The following is a 23895-nucleotide window of genomic DNA, read 5'->3' as shown; positions in this document are numbered from 1 at the left end:
CCCAATGATTACAATGTCATACTTTTTATCCATTTAAAGTTTTAGATAAATAACAGACCTGTAACGTCAATAAAACATGTTTTCTGGTATCATTAATGTTATTAAGTTTTTCCAGCATTAGCCTCTCTCTTTCTCTCTCGATGTCAGAAAGATAATAATATGCATTCTGTCGTGCTATGGAAATCTGCAACGCGTAAACTCGCCTGTCCTGATGTGGGAAAATTTACGGACAATGGAGACTCCTTTCACGAATGCTAAACATATCAGAAATATTTTCGTTACTCTATAGATGGTAAAACGTTACAGCGGACACCAACATCTGAGCCGCTGTTATTAAAAATAATTTTATCAACCAGAACATAGATATTATGTCCCACTATATGGATGTCTTATAAAATATACAGACTTTGTGGTCTTGTGCATTTCAATATTTATTTATATCAGTGCAAATACACCAGAAAGTAAAAAAAAAAAAAGAAAAAAGAAAGAAAGAAAGGAAAACATGATCGTCACAGGAGTATGATACGTGAGTGTTTTTTGTTTTTGTTTTTTGCTACAAATGCATTTCTGAATGTACAGAATGTCAATCCAACTTAGACAAATGTTCAAAAAGTAACAAAGGAATTCACACAAAGAAAGATAAAAATACAAACCAATATATGTTCGTCTCGTTAAATCCGATGCTTTAAATAACCACCTATTTGTGATAAAAAAAATAGTAGTAATAAAAAAAAAAAAACAATTACAAAATATTTATTTAAGACTTGACATTTCTCATTCCAGGTACTGATACGCAGGTGCTTCCCATGCATGTGCATGCAACAGGCAGCAGTGTAGAGATCAGACATGACACAACAGCTTGCAGAACAAAGAGCGGGGATTATCGTTAGCTCACAACATAGAGACATGCAAAAAAAAAAAAAAAAAGAAAAATCTTATTTTCTGTATTTTTATGTACATTATTAGACAGATATTCTATTTACAATCGGAGACGATAAAAACTAGGGCTTTTTCAACGATACAAAATAGTAATATTTCATCATGAAAGCTCTATTTACACAAATATTATCAAATCCAAAATGTATCTACATACAGAAGAAGGAATAAAATAGCTTGTGTGAAAATTTGTTAGAATTCATATTTAATTGGAGGATGAATCAAACTTTTTTTTCCCCCACAGTACTCTCAGCTTCACATGCTTATCTGTCACTCAAACATGTACTCACATCTTTGGGGGAATATGATTGAATTATTGACACTGCAAGTCTGTGAACTGCTACATATATGTGTGTGTGTGTGTGTGTGTGTATACAAAGTACAAAACGATGAAAGATACAAAAACGATAAAAAGATATTCGGACAGATTAAAAAAAAAAAAAAAAAAAAAAAGAGTTTTCTTTATTCATGCCAAACACCTGACGACACCTATAGATTCGTTCCTGATGTAAGAATTAAAGCATTGTAAATCAATTCAACGAGTGTGTGTGTACGTGACCGATATCGTCACGGTCGTTCCTACTGGGATAGAGTTTGTGGCACAATATGAGACATAGCAGATCGCTCTCCTTCAACTTCAATTATTCATAAACGTCAATAGTTTTTTTTTGTCCTTTATTGTGAAGACGTGACGCTCGGATGACACACGTGCATGTAATATAAGATTGTGCTTTGAAAAATAGGGAGTTATTTAAATGAAACCTTTTTTGGTATCATATATGTACGTATATGATGCTCTTTCTATAAAAGGTTTTATTAATGTGAAAAGGAAAAAGATTTGGACTGAAACGGGACCTGTACAAACTTCAAAAAGATGACGTATGCATTGAAAAGAAATGCGACATGTCAAATTGCGTAAACATAACACACTCAGTCTATAATGTGTAATGTGGCTGTTATTACAGCATTCATTAAAGTGAAACAAAAAGTGGTCAGCGGTACGTAGTTTGCGCTTTGTTACAAAACAAAACCCACACTACTTTCGCAAAAATGTGTTATTCTTGTTCTTTGGCAGTTCAAATCTATGGTTTTTCTAACAGCTCACTAAGGTGTTCACCTCTGTTGCCTTGTCTCTGTATCTGAACTGGAGAAATCGTACTTATTCTGCCGTCATGGTACCGATCGTTGGCGCATGGCTCTACTTTCACTGTAACCCCACAGTGTGTCCTCTGAGCATGATCCTCTACCTCCTTTCTAAGCTGACTGTTTCTCTGTTGAAGCATATAGTACAATATTGGATTAGACCTCATTAGAGGTGGAGAATCAGGGCTGGATTCACATTTATCCTCTCCAGGCTGTGTCCACCTTGGTGAGCTTTCTGTTTCTTTCTTCACAGATTTGGGACTGGGTCTAGGAGAGATACCCTTATCCCAAGAGGATCCCTGGATGCTGTTTCCTGGTGAGGAGGAAAGCGAGATAAAATGACCAGGCCCTGAGTTAAGAGTCTGAGGAAACCATGGAAAGTTCACAAGTTCATGATTATAACTGGACTGACTGAAGTTCCCGTTGCCTTTGCAGTTTGCCTGAGGGAGAAAAGGACTAGATATCCCCTGGGGTTGAGATATCTCCTTCAGACAGTTGTCTGACAAAAGGAGCTGCTTCAAAACATTGAAGCTTTGGCTGTCTCTCATGGGAGCTTTACTCACAGGACTCTTGGTGAACAAGTCCTCTTCTTTTGGGCTTGGCAGCCTTCTGCTATTGTGGGCCTCAGGTGTATCAGACACCAGACGCTCACTCACAGTTTCCAGAGGTCTCTGGCAAGGTTCTTTACTGAGGTGTTCAGCCAACTCCAAACAAAGTTTCCTCTTTTTAGGAAGAGGCATCTGATAATCCTGTTGCTCCTCTTTCACTGTGCTAATAATCTGCTCTGTGCGTGGACTTGAATGATAGGTAGTTGTCTTCTGTTTCAAGAGCTGGCTGAGAAGTCCACATTTAGCTTCTTCTTTAACATTGCTGTGTGCTTCAATGATGGGGCTGTAACTTTCACGACCCATTCTCCAATGGCGTCCGGCATCGTCAGAGACGCCTGAAAGAAGACTTTCGTCTCTTGGCTCTGTTTTGACCGTGACGTACAATGAAGGTCCGTTTGAGCTGTCACATGGAGAATAACCCCTTGGAGGCTTTTCATGGACTCCCGTAGCCACCTCTGTGCTTCTCCTCACAGTGGATTTCTCCTTTTGGGAAGCAGTGCCAAGCAGAAGCTGCAGTACAGTCCGTCTCTCCAGGAGATTTTCTATTTGTGTCGATGCTGGAGGTAAATGCTCTGGTCCAGAAAAGGGTGAGAAAGTGGCAGAGGGTGATTCGAATAAAGGTGTAGTGTTCCTTTTTATTGGAACAGCCACCCTATCCAAAAGAGGCCGAGATCTATCTAGCTCAGGCTCTGAGCTTTTTTGCCTTTTGTTCTGTGGCCCACAGGATTGCAGAGGGGGTGAGGGGGATACATTCTGCAAACCACATTGAGCCAGATTTTGTAATAATTTACTGGCTGTGAAAGCAGGTTCCACTATCTTGTCACTGGTGTGATGTTTAGACTTACATAGGTTTAGAGGGCTGGACTGAACAAGGGGTGAAGAATAATAGTAAGGAGAAGGAGTCTTGCTTGTATCTCCACTGACAGAAGATGACGACAAACCTCCGCCCATCAGCTGGTCAAAAGGGTTCTGTGTTCTGCTCTCCTCCAGTGTTCCAAACCGTTTAAGTGGGCTTCCGGTCATGTTTCGAAGGGTGACATCATCCTGCAAATCAGGATAAGGTGCAATTTTGTTTACCATCTCATTATTTCTGCGATCCAACAGTAACTGCATGAGAGTAACCTTATGATGAGATGTCATGTCTGGGCTTATTTCCAACTCCCTGGCTTCAGGGACCATTGGCCCAAGAGTCTCTGACTTCCACTTGCTTATAAGAGTCTCTGTGAACTTGTCTAAAGACGAGGCTGAGGAGGCCGGCTCAGACTTTTGGCTGGAAACTCGGCTCCTCATGGAGAGGTCAATGGGGAAGCAGCTGGAGTAGCAGCTCTCTGCATCACTACTGTCTTTGGTCAAGCTGTTTTCTGGGTTGGAGCACTCACTGTCAGACTGATGAGAGGAGGCTTGGCTCAGAGGAGAGGTGAAGTCATCTTCCAGGTGGCCATTCTTAGTAAGATGCTTCTGGGAGTTGTGGTTGTTGAGGAGGAGCAGAAGCAAGCTGCTGCAGTTTTGTGGGGGCCGGCTGCTGTGCCTGTCAAACGGACGCTTCTCTTTAGGGGAGTGAGGAGAGGGCCGAGGGGAGCTAGTGGTTGCACTCTGACCTAGACTTAAAGAAGGGCTACTCTGACTACAATTTAATGTCGGTGATGGGAGTGTTCCGTTTGGGGTATTAAAAGGATTTAAAATGTCTGGACCAAATACAGACTCTCCCATGCTGGGTGGTCTATTGTCTTTAGTTTGCTGTGTAGCCATGGCTGCCAGTCTCTCGCTGGCTGATCGGCTACATAGTTGTGCTTTTAAGGCCTGTTCCTGGGAATATTGCTGCAGATGGGCTTCGCTAGAAAGCAGCAATGCTAACTGACTGCAAGCCACACTGGGTTTAGGAGAAGGAGCAGGACTGGACCTGCTCTTTACTAGACTGGCCACAGCCTTCAATCTCTCTGCACAGGATACTCTGTCAGGCACTGAGCTCTGTGACGAACGAGGAGACTCTGAGCGTCGGTCTTGGCTATTGCGACGACTGTAAGGCACAGTGTTGTGGCTCTGTTGCTTGTTTTTCCTTATCAGGCCTTTGAGGCGGCTAGAGGCTGTACAGTAGCCCTGTAAGGTGTCCTTGTCAGTATGTGATCTGTCACTACTCTCTCCATCTAGCTGTTTTTGGCTCTGAGTGATGCTCTGAGACATGGCTACTGTCTGCAGTCGTGAGCTGAATGACTGAAGCAGAGAGGCCAGCAGTGTGCTCTCTCCCGGTGCTGAATTATCCAGATTAATTTTATGGTAATCTTTGCCCTGTCCATTCACCTGCACTTCAGCAGGGTCTTTTTTCTGGTTGTTTATCTCACTCCAGGTTCCCGAACGCAACAGTCTAGCCTTTTTAAGGTTCTGGGAGGCCGCTCCTGGAGGGCTTCCTTTTTCTGGCGAGCCAGAGCCGTGATTAGGTAGCTGAATGCCTCTGGTCCCTTGGTTTCCTGCCTCGCCATTGTTGCTGCCAGCCTCCGGTCTCCTTGTTGCCGTGGCACCAGGCCCAGATGCAACCGGATGCATTAGTAAACCTTCCAGATAAGTTAAAACAGCAGAATCCTGGTGTGTCTCAGGGCCAGGTTCCTCCCCATGAGTCATGTTCAACAGCAGGCACCCCTTGTGTGGTTGTTGATGACTACTGAAAATGTCTTATTGATTGCTGTGCCATATACGAAGAGCCCTAATTCTTAAAGAGGAACCCGATACTTCGTCTTTTATGTTTTACAGACAGAACCATTGGATGTCAGAAATTCCATCACACGAAAATCCGACTGGAATTCCTGTTTCCTTCGTGACAAGCCAACTTTTTGAGCAAACACACACAGCTGGGGAGGAGTCAGCAAATCCTCTTCACTGTGACATGGAATTGTTCCATGCCACTGAATACTTTGGATGTCTGTCACAAGGTCCCAGGGGTTCTGTGTTGTCGTTCTGCTCTTGCGGGCTCAGACTGGGCCACACGGGAACCTGCAGCAGAGGGAGCAAACAGAGTAGAGTATGAGGGGAAAGTTCTACATGACAGCACACGACTCAGTCTGTTACATCACATTTTCAGACCAAGCCCTTACAGTGTCCTAACAAGGTCTTCATTTTACTTCTGGAATTGAAAAAAAGCTTTCCCACAGACACTCTGTGTCATAAATGATATTCATAAGTGTATATTGGACGAAAAAAATACATAATTTTAGCAAAACATCAAAACATGCTTACTGTAACAATCTGTCAAAAAAAAAAGATCAACAGCGTATTCCCCATAGGTAGGACGCAGAACATCGACTCCAGAAAAACAGCAGGGCGGTATAGATTATATGAATTATGTCAGTAATTCCAAGCAAGCCCGCTCTATGCGTTGTCACGTCCTGCTATGACACTTCCAGCAAACCTCTCGAGAAATGTGTCTCTGCTTGCTCTCATGCGTGAAGGACTTTTGAGCGCTGCGCTGCTCATCAGTCGGAGAATTTCTGCGGATTATCCCTACACACACACTTGAAGCACGGCTCACACGATTCTCTCTTGCATGGTGACAGATGCAGGCAATAAGCAAAGAGCTGACCTTACCACGGGATCTGATCGAGAGGAGTGGATCTGGACCAGACCGAAAAGGGTCACGTTGACCTGTAGTTATTTAAATGCTGACATGGGTTCCTGGGAATCATCTAAAACTCACGGTGAGCATAATGGTCACTGAACTTTCTGTGTTTTAAGGACACAACATACTTTAAATGTTTTTTGATATGCAACATTATGGTGACTGAAGAAGAGGTCTGTCTGAGTGATGCAACTCGATGGCTGTGATAACTGCTTTTGCTCACTTATCCTGGTCGTACACGCAGCAACGGAGAGATAAGAATCCCAGCAGTATGCAGCGTAATCTTGCCTGCAACTATCTTCCTATCTTTCACAGAGTCCCTGAGTCTCAGGTAGGTTCAACAAAGGTCGGACCCCTCTGCCATACCTCCCTTTTAGCAGTCACTTCTCTCTAAAGTCAGTGTCACACCAAACTGGTGTACACAGCACATACACAAGCTAGTAAATGCCAAGAGGTATTGCTACCTTTTTCCTCACACGCACTTTGTCAACTCAATTGGATAGCTCCACCTAAAAGAGTCCTGACATCTTCATGTGAGGTGTCACACTAGGATAGGATAAGTGTTAAAACAAGAACAAGTAGCAGGCGAGATTAAAAAACACAAAGTGCATATTTTTTCTGACATATCCGGAGTGCGTGTTTAACGCTAATGTGCCATTACCAGAGTCTGTAGGTGTGAAGCTTGTTCAAATTGAAGCTGCCTGTCATCGGTATCTAACACTTGGCGAAAGCTGGCAGGTGTAAAAGAACAGGAGTGGGAGGAGATACAGAGAGACCTGGTGCACCTGTCAGGATGTGGCTCCACAGAGCTACAGCATCAGACCTCACGCTCTGTCAAATAGCATGACACTGCCGGTGTGCTGTGTGCTCGGAGACCCTGGATGTGAACTCTGTCAGATCTAGCTCCACAAACAGCCCTCACTTCCCTACTGTCAAAGCCACAGCCACAAAGGTTAATTAATACAGAATACTCCTTTCCCTATTAGCCATTCAGTTGTCTTGCCTTCAAATCTTCCTGCCTCTGGCATCAGTGTAATGTTTCTCCCAAGCTCATGAAAAGAGTCCTGATCATGATCTGTGGCAGCTTCGGTGAAGTAAAGAAAGGTGAACAGAAAGAAAATGCAGTGCTCTCATTTCCCTTTTTTTTGCAAAACTGGGTTTAGCCTGGTCAGTCACGGCTAACCTTGGCCGACTCTTGCTATAGGACCACACATTTAAATCTCATGCAAAGTACATTGGATTTGAAAGGTTGGTCAACAAGTTCAAGGCTAAAAAACAACAAGCAGAGCAAAGAGGAAACCTGGTCAATGAATTATTTCAGACAAGGCCATCGGTGTCAGTTACGGCGCTATCTTAAGCCACTGACCCAAATTTGACGACAACAAAAGACAGTGAGCCATCTGACATCTTTGCTTATCTTAACAGGCAGGATTAAGACCCTTTCCTTGTCATCTTGGTTATCAAAAAAACACTTTAATGTTGTAGGCCAATAAATGCACTTGGTTTATTTCTGTTTTCAGGTTAGCAGGGTATTTATATTTAAAAAAAAAGGTTGGAAAGAAATAGACCTGGACACAAACCAAGTGGAGCAAAACAGATTAAAGAAAGAAAATAAATGAAGCTAAGCCCTTTCCAGAGTAGGATTAAAACCAGATTAAATCACAGACAACATATGTTTTACCAGGAACGATGGGGAACGCTTTAGTGTTATACAAAAACTGAATTTATGCCAAATAAAAAAAGTATACGGATATTCCTGCATGCCTTAAAACAAAGCCCCATTATAGCAGTATGAAATTCAGTAGAATCTTCTGTGTGTAATGCTTGAAATACATGCTAAACTTGACCTCTCAGACTGGACCATGACTTCATGTCCAAACTTCACCTTGCCGGACATAAAGGGCAACTGTGTCTCTTTCTCTTTACCTGATCTCGCTGTGTCTGTCTCTGTCTCCTTACCAGCCTCCAAGTAATTATCCTTTATCTTCGACAATGTCAACCAATAACACCCAGCAGCATTTTAAGCGATTTCAAGTAGCCAGTGGCAAGAGAAAAGCAGTGGCAGGCGAGAATGCTTTATCATTGCAGGGTGCCTTTCCTTACTTTGTGAGACACCAAGAACAGGAAGGTCACAACATTATCAGTGGCGGGGAGGCAATTTCCAGCCCTGAGTTGGGGAGAAAATGGGCTGTGCTGCCAAGGCTGGACCTGATGCAAATGTCAAAAGGTTGGATATCTAAAAGCCAATCTTCATCGTTCGACATGCGGGATACAAGATTAATTGTAATATTCTTTCTACACATCAAAAAGGGATAATAAATTACTTCCGTTTTCAGAAACTGTAATTCATTTACATTATTTAAAATGTGTCCTTAATAGAAAAAGATTAGAAGCAAAAAAAAAAAAAAAGCCACTTGATTTGTGGTGGAAGTCAAGGTCATTTTGAGACTCTCACGTTGATGCAACAGCTGGTGCCCATGCAAAGCGCTCAGTGTTAATAAAAAGTGACAACGTGGCCCTGGCTGTGTATATCACTAATATCGGACATGGCGCTGGCAGAGGAGTGTGCTGCATTAAATGGTAAGTCAAGGTTAAAAGAAATCTAAAGGAGGCACCCAAGGCTAAACACTTTTCGATGATGTTATCTGAGGCTGGGGTTGCGCCAGCTAGTCTATAGGGCTCCTTCACTTAGGCATTTGTAAATTTAATTCAGCTCAGTGAGATTAAATAAAACAAGAGACTAGTGAGCTCACCAAACACAATCGTAGAAATGTGGGAAAGTTTGATATGAGACCCAACATCACCTTTTGTAGCCCATGACTAATAAACACATATTTTATCAGGCTTTGTATTAAATCCCAATGATAAATGAATTTGAGAGACAATAAAAATCGACCAATATACAATGTTTACAAGTATGGAAAGGTGAGAACTTTTCCTTCTGTTTGTGATTACTCTGAGGAAGACATGGCTTGGCGGAACCCAAACGCCCACTGATCTACAGAACAAAAAAAAATCCATGAAGTGAAGTCAAACCTGATACAGTACCTCCTACCTGGGTGGAGTTGTACCAAAAGTAGAACCCTGGGTATGTCATCCTGTGTGTTGTTTATGTTGCACAGTGTAATCTGGGTTAGTGGTTTTCTGTTTCAACATCGTGGACTCGATCTCAGAGGGTCAGTTATACAAAAGTTGGCTTCAACATCATTGAAAATCAACTTGGGAATAAAAACCTGTAGAATTGGGGAGGAAAGTTCCCTACAAAATAACTACAATCCATTTTTTTTGTACTCGTAGGAACTTATAAATGGTTATTAACGGTTATAAATCCAGACTGAGTTGACCTATCTTCATGCACGCATGCACACGCTCTACATAACTTCACACAGACCCCAGACCCATTTTCCTCGTCACACCATTGTAAAAAGATCAGTAAACAAGTCATCAATCCAGTGTGTTTTATAAACTATTATAAAGCACTGTAACAAAATGATGTAATAAAATCAGAGCTAGCCAAACATGAAGATGCGAGTCATCTCTTGTTATACCTACTGTTTTCCAACTTTTCTACCTCATCCAAGTATAAAAATCTTATATCTTCTGTTTGAATTTCAGAAATTGCCACTGTATTAAAAACTTGCACCAGTTAGGTGGATTAAATCTCCACTCAGGACGGTCACTGGTGCTCAAACTGGATGATTAAAGGTGAATTCTGCCCAAAAAAGCCATTGTAGCAATGCAATAAATCCACGTCTGTCTCCATTAAATATTCATTTCACAAGGTGCTCTTAAGGGACAGATATGTACAAGATGATGAATCGCTTACAGTTTTATCCAGAAAGACTGAGAAAAGTCAAGGCTGATTGCTGGAGTTGCATATGCCTGTCTGCACTACTCGATGACATAAAATGAATGTTGCTGATACGAGTCAATGTTTGATTTATAGCGTAATGGATGTGTTGTAGACGAACGGAGAACGTTTCTGGAATGCAATGAGGCTGAGCCACGGTTTGAATGACAGAACAAGTATCCATTAGTAGCAGACAGAGAGAACGGCAGGCATCTGTTCCTGACATGCGTGCAGCGTTATATATATACGTGAGCTATGCCTCTAATCAGTTAAGTGCACTTAACCTATTAAAAAACAAAATGATTGGGTGTAACCTCCTTGAGGCAGCCCCAGGTAGCTTGGAGCCAGCTGGCAAGTGTGGCAATGAGAAGCAGCCAATGAAATGCCAGATCACCAAAATGTGATTAGCTGTTCCTCCCGCACGTCTCCTCTGTTCTAATCACTAGAGTTTAGACTCCTTCAGACTTCATGTGAAACTGCAGTGTCTCTTTCACACACACACACACACACACAGACACACACTCCAAGTCTAATCACTGAAGCTTTGACTCCTCCAGAGTCCATTACTTCATCTGACACACACACACACACACACACACACACACACCTATAGCTCAGTTCTGCCAAAATAGAGCCTGCCAAATCCAGCTTCATCCATCACCTCCATCTCTCTAACACCTCCGTTATCTAAACTGATCCTGAAGCCGGGCTTGGTTCCCAAAAACCACGCCTAAACTCACCGATATGACACGCTGCATACTTTCTGTAGCACCTGACCAGGGAGATTCTTCACAGACAATATTTAGTAAGACCACATCAACAGCACATGAACAGTGAACCGTGTGCTGCTGAGAAATTCCTTTGAAAATTGTAAGTTTCTTTCATCTTCAGTAAGCGCTTTATACTTGGTCAGGGTCACGGATCTGGAGCTCTCACAGGAAGGGACAGCAGTTCATCCCAGGGCGCCCCACACACACACACACACACACACACAATTAGCATGTAACACTGTAGTATTTATATTAATTTCAAATATGTACATGTATATATTTACGCCACTTTCTCTATGCATTAGATGACTAAAAGCAGGAGAACAAATCTTGGATATTTTTTTTTTGCCTTTGAATATATCCATATTATTATTTAAAAAAATAAAAACTATTATCCCAACAATGAAATTCACTCTGACAGCACTCATATCTTGTGATCTAATTGAACAAGAAGTAGTAGCACTACCTTTTCCCAAGCTGTGAATGCAGATACAGGTAATGTGTGCAGATCAATTTTCCCTACTGACAAGGAGGCTTCGGCTGAATGCTAATGATTTCCTACTCTGTCACTCTGCAACACACACAAACACTCACACTTACCATCCTCATATCTCCATTTATCCTCCCCCTGCTTATTTCTACGCATTTATTCATTTCAACTGGTGCCAATGGTAAACGAGGGCATGTTGTTTTGTGCTGCTACTAATCAAGGCCATGTGTACCAGGGCACAGGATTAGAGGTCTCAGACAGCGCAAATCTACACCCGTTATACCACAAGGTTACAGTTTAATCTGTGGTAACCTCACACACAGCCTCGCTTCTCATACTGCTCGCTGTAGTAAACACGACATGTCCGCACTCATGTTCTCACTCCCTCTCAGCAACCGGCACTGTGTGTCAGCTGTGATAGATATTACTGGGCAAACTTTGACTCTCTGAGTGTCTCGCAGCTGCATGGAGCTGTCTTCGCTGCTGGGAGACATTAAAATGACGTTCATTAAGCATGCAGCACACACACCTCGGGCGAGAAATTGGAGAGGCGAGCTGGAGCCTGACAGTAACGTCTGTCACACACAGTACTACCGAACATCTGTGATTCTTACTTCTTCCCACCCACTAGCTAGGTCTGCTCTATCGTCCTACGATATGCCAATATGTTCCGAAGAGCACGAAGGCGTGCCTCCTCCTTTCTGTGGCACTGTCGGGAATTTATAACTTTAAAGTGATCACTTAATGACAGGACAAACAACTACAAACCAAGACTGACCTGCATATATATTCCATCAACAAGCATTATGTCTACTGCTATACACAGCATTAATTCATATAATGTAAGGAATACTACACTTGGGGACATGCTGTGACTGAAAAACAGAGTTATTGGACTTTTCTTTGATTACTGATCAAAGAACAACATGTACTTCTTAGGCAGTAAGATTAATGTTGCAGAAAAAAAATTGTCACTTAAGTTTCTAGCATCTGCAAAAATCTCACGGTTGGCATCTCCAGCCTTTTGCTGTTCCACATTTTAAGAAGAGAAAGTCAGCAACCGTTGTATCAAGGCTTGTATCGATAATGCTAAAAAAAAAAAAAAACCTCTCAAGTTATCTTCCTCACTCGGGAATACAGAAGATGGAGATAAACGAGAGTCAACAGTACCTTTTGCATCAGCAGGAATATTTCATTATGTACATAACGAGTGCCATTAATCGCTCCTAACAACAGGACACAACCTCACCTTGGTAGTCTGGCATGCAACTGATGGGAGGAGGAGTTACCAAAGGGAAAAAGGGGGGAGGGAGAGAGAGAGAGAAAGAGAGAGATAACAGGAACTCAACATCACAACACTCAGGAAACTGCCATCTTCTGTTCTCCCTCTTCATGAAGATTTGTGAAGACAGCCAGCGGCTGCGAAGGCAGAATAAACACCCACGACAAATGAAAGACTATGAGACAGAGCAAGAGAGAGAGAGAGAAAGTGTGAGAGAGGAGAGAAAGGAGAGAGAGAGATAGAGAGAGAGTCTGCAATGACAGCAGCGCCCTTGACACACTGACATCAGCCCGTTGTCATGTGACACTGTCATCTGCCACCTGGCAAGAACCTCCACCTTCTCACGACCTCATCCTACGGTGACCCCCTTCCACCCCGCCCTAGAGGCGCCCCTCCTCTGAGCTGGCGGTGAAGGTCGTGCAGGTCTCTGTGCCCTCATCTGTAATCCTCTGCTATTCGTCAGCAGCCGTGCTGCGAGGGGAGAATGCCCAATTAGGCAGCTGTCACACAAACTGGAGGCTGCACAAAACTGTCCCTCAGTCAGACGCCTGCGCAGCTGTGGATGCCAATTATGGACAGGGCTCTGCCCCTACTACCCCGGATCCTTCCTGCTTCTCTTCGTCTTACCACCAGGCCAAATGTAAGAAGAATAATACACTGTTTTTCTTTGGTACAAGACCAATATAGAGGGTTTCTACTCCAGGAAGGGGGAGTATATTCACGCTGCATAGTATATCTGCCTCACTTGTTCTCTGTTCTGTGATGAATAATTTAGGCAAAATCATAATACACTTACAGGAACAATACAGGAACAGGTTTGGTGTTTATGCTAAAACATTTAACCCTTTGTGAACTGTTTTACCATTCGCTGTCTTCTTCCTAAATACGGGCATTCATAAACCATCCACATCCTACAAGAAGCCCATCAAGAGGATGTAGTTACACAAGCTCGCTCCAAAATCTAATACTTCTTGGTAAAGGTTAGTCGAGACAGTACATGCCAGTGAAATCTTAAGAAGCATCGCTACCTCATCAGTGCATCCAAGGATGCGGCGTATATCATTTGCTGATAAATTTGTTGCAACCAAGACGATCAATCATCTCCAAACACATCTGTTTTGAGTAATGGGAAAGCTAATCTACAAAAATGAAAGGAAACAAATTGGAGGGCAGCCTGCAGATGATTTACAGTCCTGCAGACTGGGACTCATGGGGACATTTATCGATCTTTGAGTGCCCACTTATCCGTTTAATCAAGTAGCTGTAAAAAAAAAAAAAATATACCAAACAGCCAAGATTTGAACAGTGAGATGGTTCAGAGCACTGCTGACAGGCTGATGCAGTAGTTTCATGGATTGTCAAGAACATTGTACCAAAAAGGTCTAATATCGAGCTTCCAGCCCTTAAAAGCTGACTTGAAGGGATTATAGACTTTGTATAAAACAGTTACAAATTGGTAGAACGTTCAGTTTCTCTCGGAACTGAGACGTTCTGTTACTCATCAACCGCTTAGGGACAGTGTGTCTTGCATGTGCTTCCAAACAGTTCAATCTAAACTGTCTAATTCCCAGCTGGGTCTCACACACACACACACACACACGTCTTCATGGGTGACAGCCTGCGTAGCGTGTTATTGCTGCTTTCTGACGAGCTGATGTAGGCTTTTGTCTGCAAACTTCTGTCATATTCAGACTAAATGGGTAAAAAAGCTAAACAGCACTATGCTGTCGCTGTAGGTGCTGACAATGACCTTGATAAAAATCTCTGTTGAGTTGCAAGGAGCTGTGTGAAGGATAAATGCAAGTAGGATTTAAGAAGAAACAACAGGGGATTGTTTAGACAGTCGTGAAGTTGAGCTGGCGAGGGGGCTCACTGTGGCGAGGAAATTCGAATGGTTGTCTCTTTAAATAACTTTAAGACCTCTCCATGTTCTCTTGTCAAACACCCCCCACCCCACGCCACCCCACACACACATACATGCGCGCACACACTCTGACACTACAAAGCCGCCTAGGTTCCTTTCAGATTTGCCAGACAGTGAGTGGGAGGCAGTCTTTTATCACAGAAACAAAGGTTACTGTGCCACACAAAACAGCAGATCTGGACCTGGAGCCCTACACAACAGAGGGGGTTAAATCCCCTTTTCCTGTCTGCACAGGGGGGGGAAAAGGAGGGGAATGATGGATTTTACAGTGCCCCTCTTATACTCCCCTCCCCCATTTCCTGTTGTTCCTGAATGTCACGGGCAACTGTGTGTGTGTTTGTGTGTGTGTGTGTGTGTGTGTGACCTTGAGCGGCATCGCTGGCACGACACAAGCTGCCTTGCCTGCAGGTGTCCTTGAACTGGATCTGCAAGACAAAAACCTTTCATGCCGTCTGATAGACATCTCAAATCTCCTTCAGCATCTCGCTCTACCAATCTGCACGGCTGCTCTCAAGCTCCCCCGCACCCACCCAGTGGGAACGATGTTATCTGAACGCTGGATCTCTAACCTTACGAGTGAACTCTGAGATACCGGCAGAATTTCTAAAGGCCCGACTAGTTTATTTTTAACCTCTAACACAAATTCCCACTAATTCGGTGTGGGTGGGTGTGGGAGAGGCTTTTAATCTGTGTGATTCCGGATGGTGCCGGTGCCACTGTGGGTGTGGATTCTGATTTGTCTCAAGACCCCAGTGAAAGTAATTCAACGATGCTATTCCGTTTTCTACAGAATGAAAGAAAACACAATACGCAGACTGTCTTAACAGTCAGAAAGCGAGGTCCATGAAGAAACTCTCTTGTTCAACGCAGAACCGCTTGCTTATCTTAGAATAATAATGAGCGTACCATTGTAGCCGGGACGCAACCCTGAAATACGGTAGGCCTGAAAATAAGCTTTAACACGATTTGCTGAACAAGCTACTGCTGAGAACGAGTAAGCCTTGAACAAGAAGGAGAGGAACGATAAAGGTATTTCACGAACTAAGCCTCGGATCAGTGGTATGGCGATCTGCTGGGATGCCTCATGTTTCCAAGGAGTTGATCATTTGCCAGAAAAAACCTCTTCTTCAAATGTGTTCTGCAGAAGAGGGATGAGAATGTTATCACTATGCAAATGCAATGCCCTTGGAAGCACCAGTATGCCAAGCCAAGGTTCAGAGTAGTAAACAAATATTTGAAATGTCCTCCATGTCTTCCTGCTGAAGCATGAAAGGAGAAAGGAGGCCTCTCATCATAAGTGTGAACAGGATGCATGTTTTTTTGTAGGAGATCTTGCAGGGTTGGTGTCCATTCACCCAGCTATGTCGAGTGACCTTTCCTGACTGTAATGCTGTCGCCTGGGTTCTGCGGTCCTGCTGGAAACCATCTGCTCCGTTCTTCCGATGACGGTTTTGGAGAGGCCGGGCTCGATCGCGTCTCTGAACGACGCCGAGTGTTAGTTAATAGAAAAGATCTTTGTCCTGAAAGGAGTCAGGCTTCTGGTTCTTTTACAGTGTGGGACAAGAGATCACTTTTTTTGCAATGGAAGCAAACAAGATGCTAATCCTCAGTATATAACCTCACACCAAACTGATGTGTGTTATGTGTCATTTCATTCCAGGGCCTCGCACACCTGTGTAAATATAGCACGCTTTCAACACAAGCCGAGTCGGGTTCCATTTGTGTTCGTAGGCACTTCTGCACTACGACCTGCAAGTTGCACTTTGGCATAATTCAAGCATTAAAGCACACATACACACCAAGGGTCAAAGTCCCTTCACTTACTCTATACTGCTTGGTCAATGTGGTGAAATATGAAATATATGCAATATTTTCACCGATCAAATAGTGCACAACATTGTTACGAGTCACGGTGCCAAGGATAAGGCTGTGAACAGTCCAAAGTCCAACTGTTAATACGCTATACCTGAAATGACCCACTCTCGATTTTGCTAACCTTATATAGAGCAACAATGTGTTCTGAAAAACAGTTTAAAGCAACATGGATTTGAAATGGGAAACCGTCCAACACTAGCATCAGCCAAGTCTTACATATCGTGATGAAGTGCAAACTTAGGAGGTTATTTTTGGTTTGCTTTTGTTCGGATAAACTTGCACTAGGAGTTGGAATGAAAAAAGGAAGCCAAGAGAAGCATTATATCTTTTATCAACGAGTATTTCTGCAGGGCTTTGGTGTGCTCGCGTATAATGGACTCGGAAAAAAAAGGAAAGACCTCCACGCACGACTCGGGGCATATAATCTACGGTTCATTTGCAGCTTCCTCCAGAATACGACAAGTCGTTTACAAGATGTAGCCTTTGCCGCTGACCCACTTCCGTGTAGCTGTGTCTGGAGACGAGGCCCTGCTCCCCATCTGACTGACGACAGCTCTGCCACCCTCTGCCTCCGTGAACTGTAAGAAAAATAGGTCACCATGACCCACTTTTCCCTGTGTGTGTGTTTTTCTATGACAGCATGCGAAGAGCGCTGCAGAGTCTTGATCAGGCACATCGAGGAGAGAAGGAGAGAAAAGGAGAGAGTGGGTAGAATCAGAACTAGAGAGAGAGAGAGAGAGAGAAGAGACATGAAAAATTGGAGAGACAGCGAGACGGCAAAGACTACCTTCATTAACCCTAGTGCACTGAGAACAAGCGCAAAGAAATATGAAGCTCTTATCACGCTTCATAATTAATTAAAATAAGGATTCACAGCTCAGCTCAGGCAGCCCAATCACTTCATCCCTCTCTCCGTATCCTGTACATCCTTTCAGTGAATAGCTCCATCAGCCAAGTGAAGATCCTGGGTGTAGGAATGCCCATCCTAACTGACGGACAGGTTTACTCATTAACTTCTGGTGTACACAGACACTGCCTTCCAAATCCCCAGAGCTTTACGGCGGATCGACGGCTGCCTCTCAATCAGTGCGTGTTGCTTTTGCGGAGAGGGAGAGAGACACACAGAGAGAGATGTTTTCTGATAATGCTGGTGAGAGCTCTCTCTCCCCCTGTAACGATCCCCTGTGTGATCCTTGTAATGTGAGAACATGTTTCCAGGCAACATACGCTGACAAACGGTTAGATATCGATCCTGGTCATGGCATCGGCACAACAAGCAATGTTTCTTCCTCCGACATATATAATGCATGATGTACATATGCAATTATGTACGTGTGAAAATATTTATTACATATATAAATGCTGTGCAATGTCAGAGATTCCAAAGCATAAACGTTTTAGTGTGAAACAGACCGAGAGGTGTGCAAGAGAACGGAATTATGTTGACCTTTGTCTGACTTACTGTTTAAGGTTTCATAAAAGCATAAAAGGCACTGAGGAGAAATACACTGTAGGGCCAAAAGTTTGTGGACATCTGTGTCTGGGAAGGGAACGCATACGGGTGTGATGGTGTGAGTGTACGTACAGATGTTCGACCGTATAGTTTACATCTAGATAACGAACAATAATAAAACAAAAAGTGCCCAGGTAAACCGCAAGTCACTTGTAATTCGACATCATTGTTTTCAAACTCATGTCTCCAACACCTATCACTTCTCTGAAAGGCGTTCATAAGCTGTTGAATCACTGCTCATTGACCTTATTAAACCCATTTAAATGTATTTAGGTCAAGCCCTGTCTAGCTGCGAGCATGAAGGTCAGCCCTGAATGGAAGGGCAGGTGGCTTAAAGGGAGACTCGGCTAAAGCGGAGTCGTCTGGCCTTGGTGACTCAGCCATGTAAACACGGTTACACAAGAAGCACATTAGCGCATTTAAGCGGATGGTTTCCTCTCTGCGTTGCATCTTCAGCTCCTCCGGAGTCATTAACTAAATCAAGCGTTATTTTTTAGTGAATATGCCCGATATATCAACCGGCCCAAATCTTATCTGGAAAAAAAAAACAATCTCAGTTGGGTCCCAGTATATCCAAAATGCTTTTGTTATGGTTGCTATGGGAAACAAGAAAACGTGATATTACAGAATGTGCCTCTAGTCTAGTTACATCTCACAAGATAAATTAATTGATTCTGTTTATGCCTGTGAAGGAGAAGAAAAAAATAAATAAAGAAATTTCCCTCTGTAGTTTCTGTATTTGATACTGTTGTAGAATTAAACAAAGCGATACTTACAATCACAACCAGGCCGCTCCTGATAAGAATATAAAAGATTCAGTGGCTTAACACAGGTGACAGTGCTCATAACCTTATGACCAGGCTGATTAAAAAAAGAGAGAGAGAGAGAGAGAGAGAGTGGGAGAGAGAAAGAGAGAGAGACCTTTATCACAAGACAACGAATCTTCCAACAAGTGCGTTACACAAAGTCCAGCACGGCCCCTTTGTGAGGAGGGAGGTCACATGATTGAACCTTGTTTTAGATTTAAAAGCCTCTTTGGTCAAGGTCAGGTTAGTCTTAATGCCTACTCTCTACCCATGGCTTAGCCTTGAGAAGCATGAAGTGGCTCACTAGGAGGAGAAGGGCGCATTTATCTTCCCACGGTGCCCAAGGACGTCTCCCGACCCGCTGTAGGAGCTCTAACTCATTCCACTCGCCCGACTAATTGGGATGCAGGGAAAGTAGTCACGGGGCAAGGATGAGTGCTACGCTGTGTGGAGCAGTGAGCCAAAATCACGGCTGGCTGAAACAGCTTGGGAGAAAAGCAAAGCCAAAATAAGCGGTGTGGTGTTGCGCTTGCGTGTTCATAACCGACGGCAGGGGACGTGCCACATGTCACAGTGAGAGCAAATTCCTCTTCAGCATGCACAAAAAAGGACTATGCCATGAGACTTCATCAACGCCGCACCACTGACTGCGACCAAGGAAAAGATATCCACTCTCTGACATCTATCTGTTCTGGCGAGGTGTCTCTTGTTGCCCAGCAACAGCGCAGTTCACTTTAACCCCTGAGCGGGGGCTTTTGTGCTTCGACAGCAGGAGCTTGGTGTCAGTCAGCTTTAGGAAGTGAGACAACTTCATCCCTCACAGCTTTTTCATGAGCCTGGAAAGACTTACGGAGGCTGCGTTTTCAAGAACGCCAAGTTTCAGAACTCTGCTGTGAATGTGACAAGACTAGCAAGTTAACTGGGACAGTGACAAAAGCAGAGGCCCAACTGTGGAACCAGTGAGTGTCTGTTAAGTGCTAATATGAGAAGAGGAGGAAGAGACATGCCACTATTGCTCATCTAATCTTAGGCTTTTATATACAATTAGAATTTTGCATTTGATCCCTGTGTGCAAGTGCAAGTAGAGATTCTGTAAACAACTGATATCCATCCATATGGAAGGCAAACAATCGCTGATAATTGGTGTCTGAATGACATGATGCCACGGATAACTGCAATAAAAGCTGGAAACGTTGTCTCTTTTCTCTCTTGGTCCAAACACTAGCATTATTACGGTTCCCCTCACCCCAATGACAGAAATAAATCTCACCATATTGATATATGGAGGATCAGCCCTGTACTTTGTCTTTTTTCATTCATAAATGCTCAGAATCCCCCTTTAGTTAATTGCTGTTTGAAAAGAAAGCTTTTAAAGAATGGATCTTACGTCATGTCCCAAGAGGCCCAAACCTGTTCGTGTGTACAGTCACACACATGCACACGCGCGCACACCCCACACACACACACACACACCTGCCTATAAGTCAGGTCATTACGTAAATCTCTTCCCGCCACAGCTTACTGCACCAGACGCTGTGTCCTTGCCTCGGCTTTGAAGGTTCCCAAAAGGACGGCCGTGTTAAGAAGTTATGAAGGACAGTGCTGGTAATAGGCTGGCTCTGCAACAGCCATGGACTTTGAATTCTCCAGCAGACAGGTTCATGCATCAATCCTTCAGCTTTACTCCGACAAAGCACTCACCTTCGTGACTTGACTCAACAGGAATGAGTGGCATTTCACTTAGCCAGCCCTCTCTTTCTCTTTCTCCCCTTCTTTCACTCTCTCTTACTCAGTGTCTTGTTTAAAAAAAAAAAATAAAAATAAAAAATAAAAGCTGTGCATGGCACTCCTGAAACAGACAGTGTTTTAATCAAACACTTTCCCTGACACCTCACAAACCTGGTCCTGATGCCCCTATATATGGAAGTCGTAGATCTACTCTGGCAGTAATTGTATTGAATTCAATTACATGCTACAAAAGTAACAGGGTTTCTCATAATCAGCGCCTTTCCATTTTAGAGGAATAAATTATTACAGTGTGACCTTTTACGCATAAAGGAAGGTACCTTATAGAAAAGATGTGAGCTGCTCATTATAGGTGGTAACCGTGCTTATGTTTCTAATGCAGAAACATGGGATCTAAGCGAGCTGCAAGGTGATTGGGTTCATTTTCAAAACACGAAGCGCTGGTTTAAATAAAACGTTTGAAGGCCGAGCTGCTCGTGGGAACGCTCGGTGGATGCCACTGCCTGGCACAGATATTTCACAGCTGCCATTTTTAAATGGGTGACGATGGTAAGGGTGGCGTGCTTAATTTATCTGACCTGCATCTTTGCTTGGGACTGGAGTACAAATTCAGCAAGCTATAAATTATTAATAGTAAAGCAATCATGCACGGATCAATCCGTTGCTATAAATTCCAAGATGATGATCAGGTTTAATGTTGCTCTATTTCCTTTGTGCAGGAAGATTTTCTTGTTGTTTTCCCCCTCAAGCTATCTGCTATACGACATGCACAGATTTAATGCTGTTTTACATCTCCGTGTGGGCACAAACTAGATCGGCTTGTATTCATTTACACACCATTTGTCTTCCCGTGTTTAACGGAGACTCAACAGAAGAGGCATCACTGGCATAATTTGGAGGTGAGAATTGCCAGGCATTGTCTTCCTCTTTCATGTCTATCTCTCTCTCTCTCTTTCTCTCTCTCTCTGGCACTATTCCCAAGCATAAAATAATAGAAGTTTGGCTCATTTACATTTTCAGAGCAACCGTCAACACCACAAGTGAGTCATTCTCACACATCGACAAACCCAACAGCGACGCTCACACTTCATGCGATCAACCCGAGACCACAGCTTCTCAGTAGCGCACCATTAAAACCCATTAATCGCCACGTTTCTGTAAAAGTGTGTAAAACAAAAGGTACGTTCAGGGTGTGCATAAAGTGGTGTGTTCACCTTGAAAACAATTATTCAAAATTAGCATACACATTTGCATTGTTTTTATAGTAAACATGATGCACGAGACGGTCGGGGGCCGAGACGCAAATACGCATCACCTTCAGGAGAGAAAAGAGTTCTGTTGTCACGTTTTAAAAGTGGGGTGATTACTGACAGAATACACATTCGACTCTGACTCCTCCCTGAAAGGTCAAAACAAAAACACTTTCACTCCCCAAACAGACTCCTGTTAGCAGCTTTTTAGTAGTGACATTCACGCATTAAACATGTTTTAAAATACAGAAACTAGAACGAGGTCCCGACCCCTAGTTTCTGGAACGCCTGTGATGCTAAATCCGACGGATCAACATGACTTACGAGATCTGGAGCTCAATATAACCCCCAATTCAAGCTATACTAAATAAGCCACTAACTTAATCCCATGCCCGAGATAAACATCTATCAAAACCGCATTCCATTTTAGGACAAATCCTCTCGCTCACTGTTGCTTTTCTTTCTTCTCCTTCACCTGAACTAACAGCAGCAACAGCACCAACGCCCCTTGGTAACCTTTTGACTCTGACCTTTACAGCCTCTCCTTATTGACCGAAGCCGCAGGAAACCTCATGACAACAATAAACACGGTTCAAAATCCATTCGACATCACCAAAACACCATGATTTAAAAAAGGAAAACACAGCAGCACTTGTGCTCAACCTCTCGATAACTCTTCTATGCTATGTTTTCTACCAAACCTCTTATTTATCTTACAGAATATAAACACACCAGTATAGCTTTGGATCATTTCCCAACAAGCCACTGAATTCATCAGGGATTTAAAATGATGGTTTTGTCGGGTGCTTGCATTCATATTATACAAATAATCATCGCCTTTGAAAACTTTATTGCTGTTTTGACACAATTTTGCTTAACTGTGTCTCCTCTGGCTAAAATTTGTGCGTTTATTTACTGTTATTTTGTCGTCCCTGAAGAGTTTTGTAGAAATATTTCCATCATCGTGTACAGAATAATATATATTTCACTGCTATATCGATATACTTAAAAAAAACAACATATATATCACAAGATCTCTCTCAAGAGCTGAAAGAAAGTTAGCAAGCAGTAAAGTCGTTATTATGCTTTAGCTACATTAACGGCTTTTTCTCAGCAACTTAAACTTTTGCTAAATGTACCAGCATTTATTTACAACATTAATAATAATAATAATAATAATAATAATAATATCAATACTAATACTACACATACACGCACAACTTTCCAGATAACAAAAATAAACACTGTCGTACCAAACAGTTTAAACAGAGCGCGTGCCACCTGAGTCCTGAGGTAAATGTTAGTTAGCACAGTTAGCTAGCCGGCTATCTGGCACCCGAATGAAGCTTTCTCAGTTACCATGACAATTGACCACTGCCTGTGGCTACGTTTCAGTCAAATAACACGTCTTATATCGTATTAAGGATTAGTTTTGTTTTCAGACCTCGCCTAAAATCAAGCTGCTATGGCGCTTCGGGGTCGTTTTACGCAGCAAAAAAAGAAAAAACAAAAACAACAAAACGCCCCAAATTCACTTGGCATAATAAGAATGATAACAACACCTGGTATCGACTCTCACACAACAGCTGCTCGGTTCGGTGCCTTGTTACCTGCGTGTGAAAAACGCTGGCGCCAAAATAAAGAGGGGGTCAGAAGTCGTCTGGTCCAGCGGTGTGTCAGCAGACTCCAAAAAAAAAAAACAACCCAACAACCCCAGTCCTTACTCTGTTTAAGTCTGCGCTGAAGTGCTCATGCTCGGAATCCCCGCCTGGCTCTGTGTTCAACTCCGCAATGTGCCCTCTAGTGATGAGTGAATCACTTAGCAAACGATTCCTTTTTTTGACAGACTCGTGTGATTCGAACGCTCAGTGACGTCACTACGTTGTGCCATTTGACTTGTTTGAGTGGTGTTAAAGCTAAATAACTGTAAAGTGGTGTGATTATTTCTACGTCTTTTTTTTATTTTTATTCCTCTTATTCCACAGCAACTCACCGACAGTTAGTGTTTTGTTAATAAAAACACAGCATACGTTTTTATCCATTTATCGTTACATGTAATGTTATGGAATATCCAAGGGATAATGTTATTACGCAT

The 23895-nt window shown here is 43.0% G+C and overlaps 1 protein-coding gene across 2 annotated transcripts; it reads right to left on the bottom strand.

The window, feature by feature from the left end:
• Nucleotides 1-413: 413 nt before the first annotated feature.
• Nucleotides 414-23579, bottom strand: nrip1b (nuclear receptor interacting protein 1b). Of its 2 annotated transcripts, none has more exons than XM_060896036.1 (2): nucleotides 23363-23579; nucleotides 414-5672 (listed from the first exon to the last, which is right to left on the bottom strand). In XM_060896036.1, the coding sequence occupies exon 2, from the start codon at nucleotides 5301-5303 to the stop codon at nucleotides 2019-2021; it is 3285 nt and encodes a 1094-aa protein (XP_060752019.1). In that variant the 5' UTR covers nucleotides 5304-5672; nucleotides 23363-23579; the 3' UTR covers nucleotides 414-2018. The 2 variants fall into 2 exon arrangements, with proteins under 2 accessions (XP_060752019.1, XP_060752018.1); XM_060896035.1 differs by having other exon boundaries at nucleotides 23411-23579.
• Nucleotides 23580-23895: the final 316 nt, after the last annotated feature.

This window comes from Tachysurus vachellii, chromosome 20 (assembly GCF_030014155.1).
Source record: "Tachysurus vachellii isolate PV-2020 chromosome 20, HZAU_Pvac_v1, whole genome shotgun sequence".
In the NCBI taxonomy this organism is placed as follows: domain Eukaryota; kingdom Metazoa; phylum Chordata; class Actinopteri; order Siluriformes; family Bagridae; genus Tachysurus; species Tachysurus vachellii.
This window is presented reverse-complemented; position numbering and strand designations above follow the sequence as displayed.

Excerpts from the sequence above, each read along its gene's own strand:
- nrip1b (XM_060896036.1), bottom strand. The coding sequence starts at position 5,303 with ATGACTCATGGGGAGGAACCTGGCCCTGAGACACACCAGGATTCTGCT.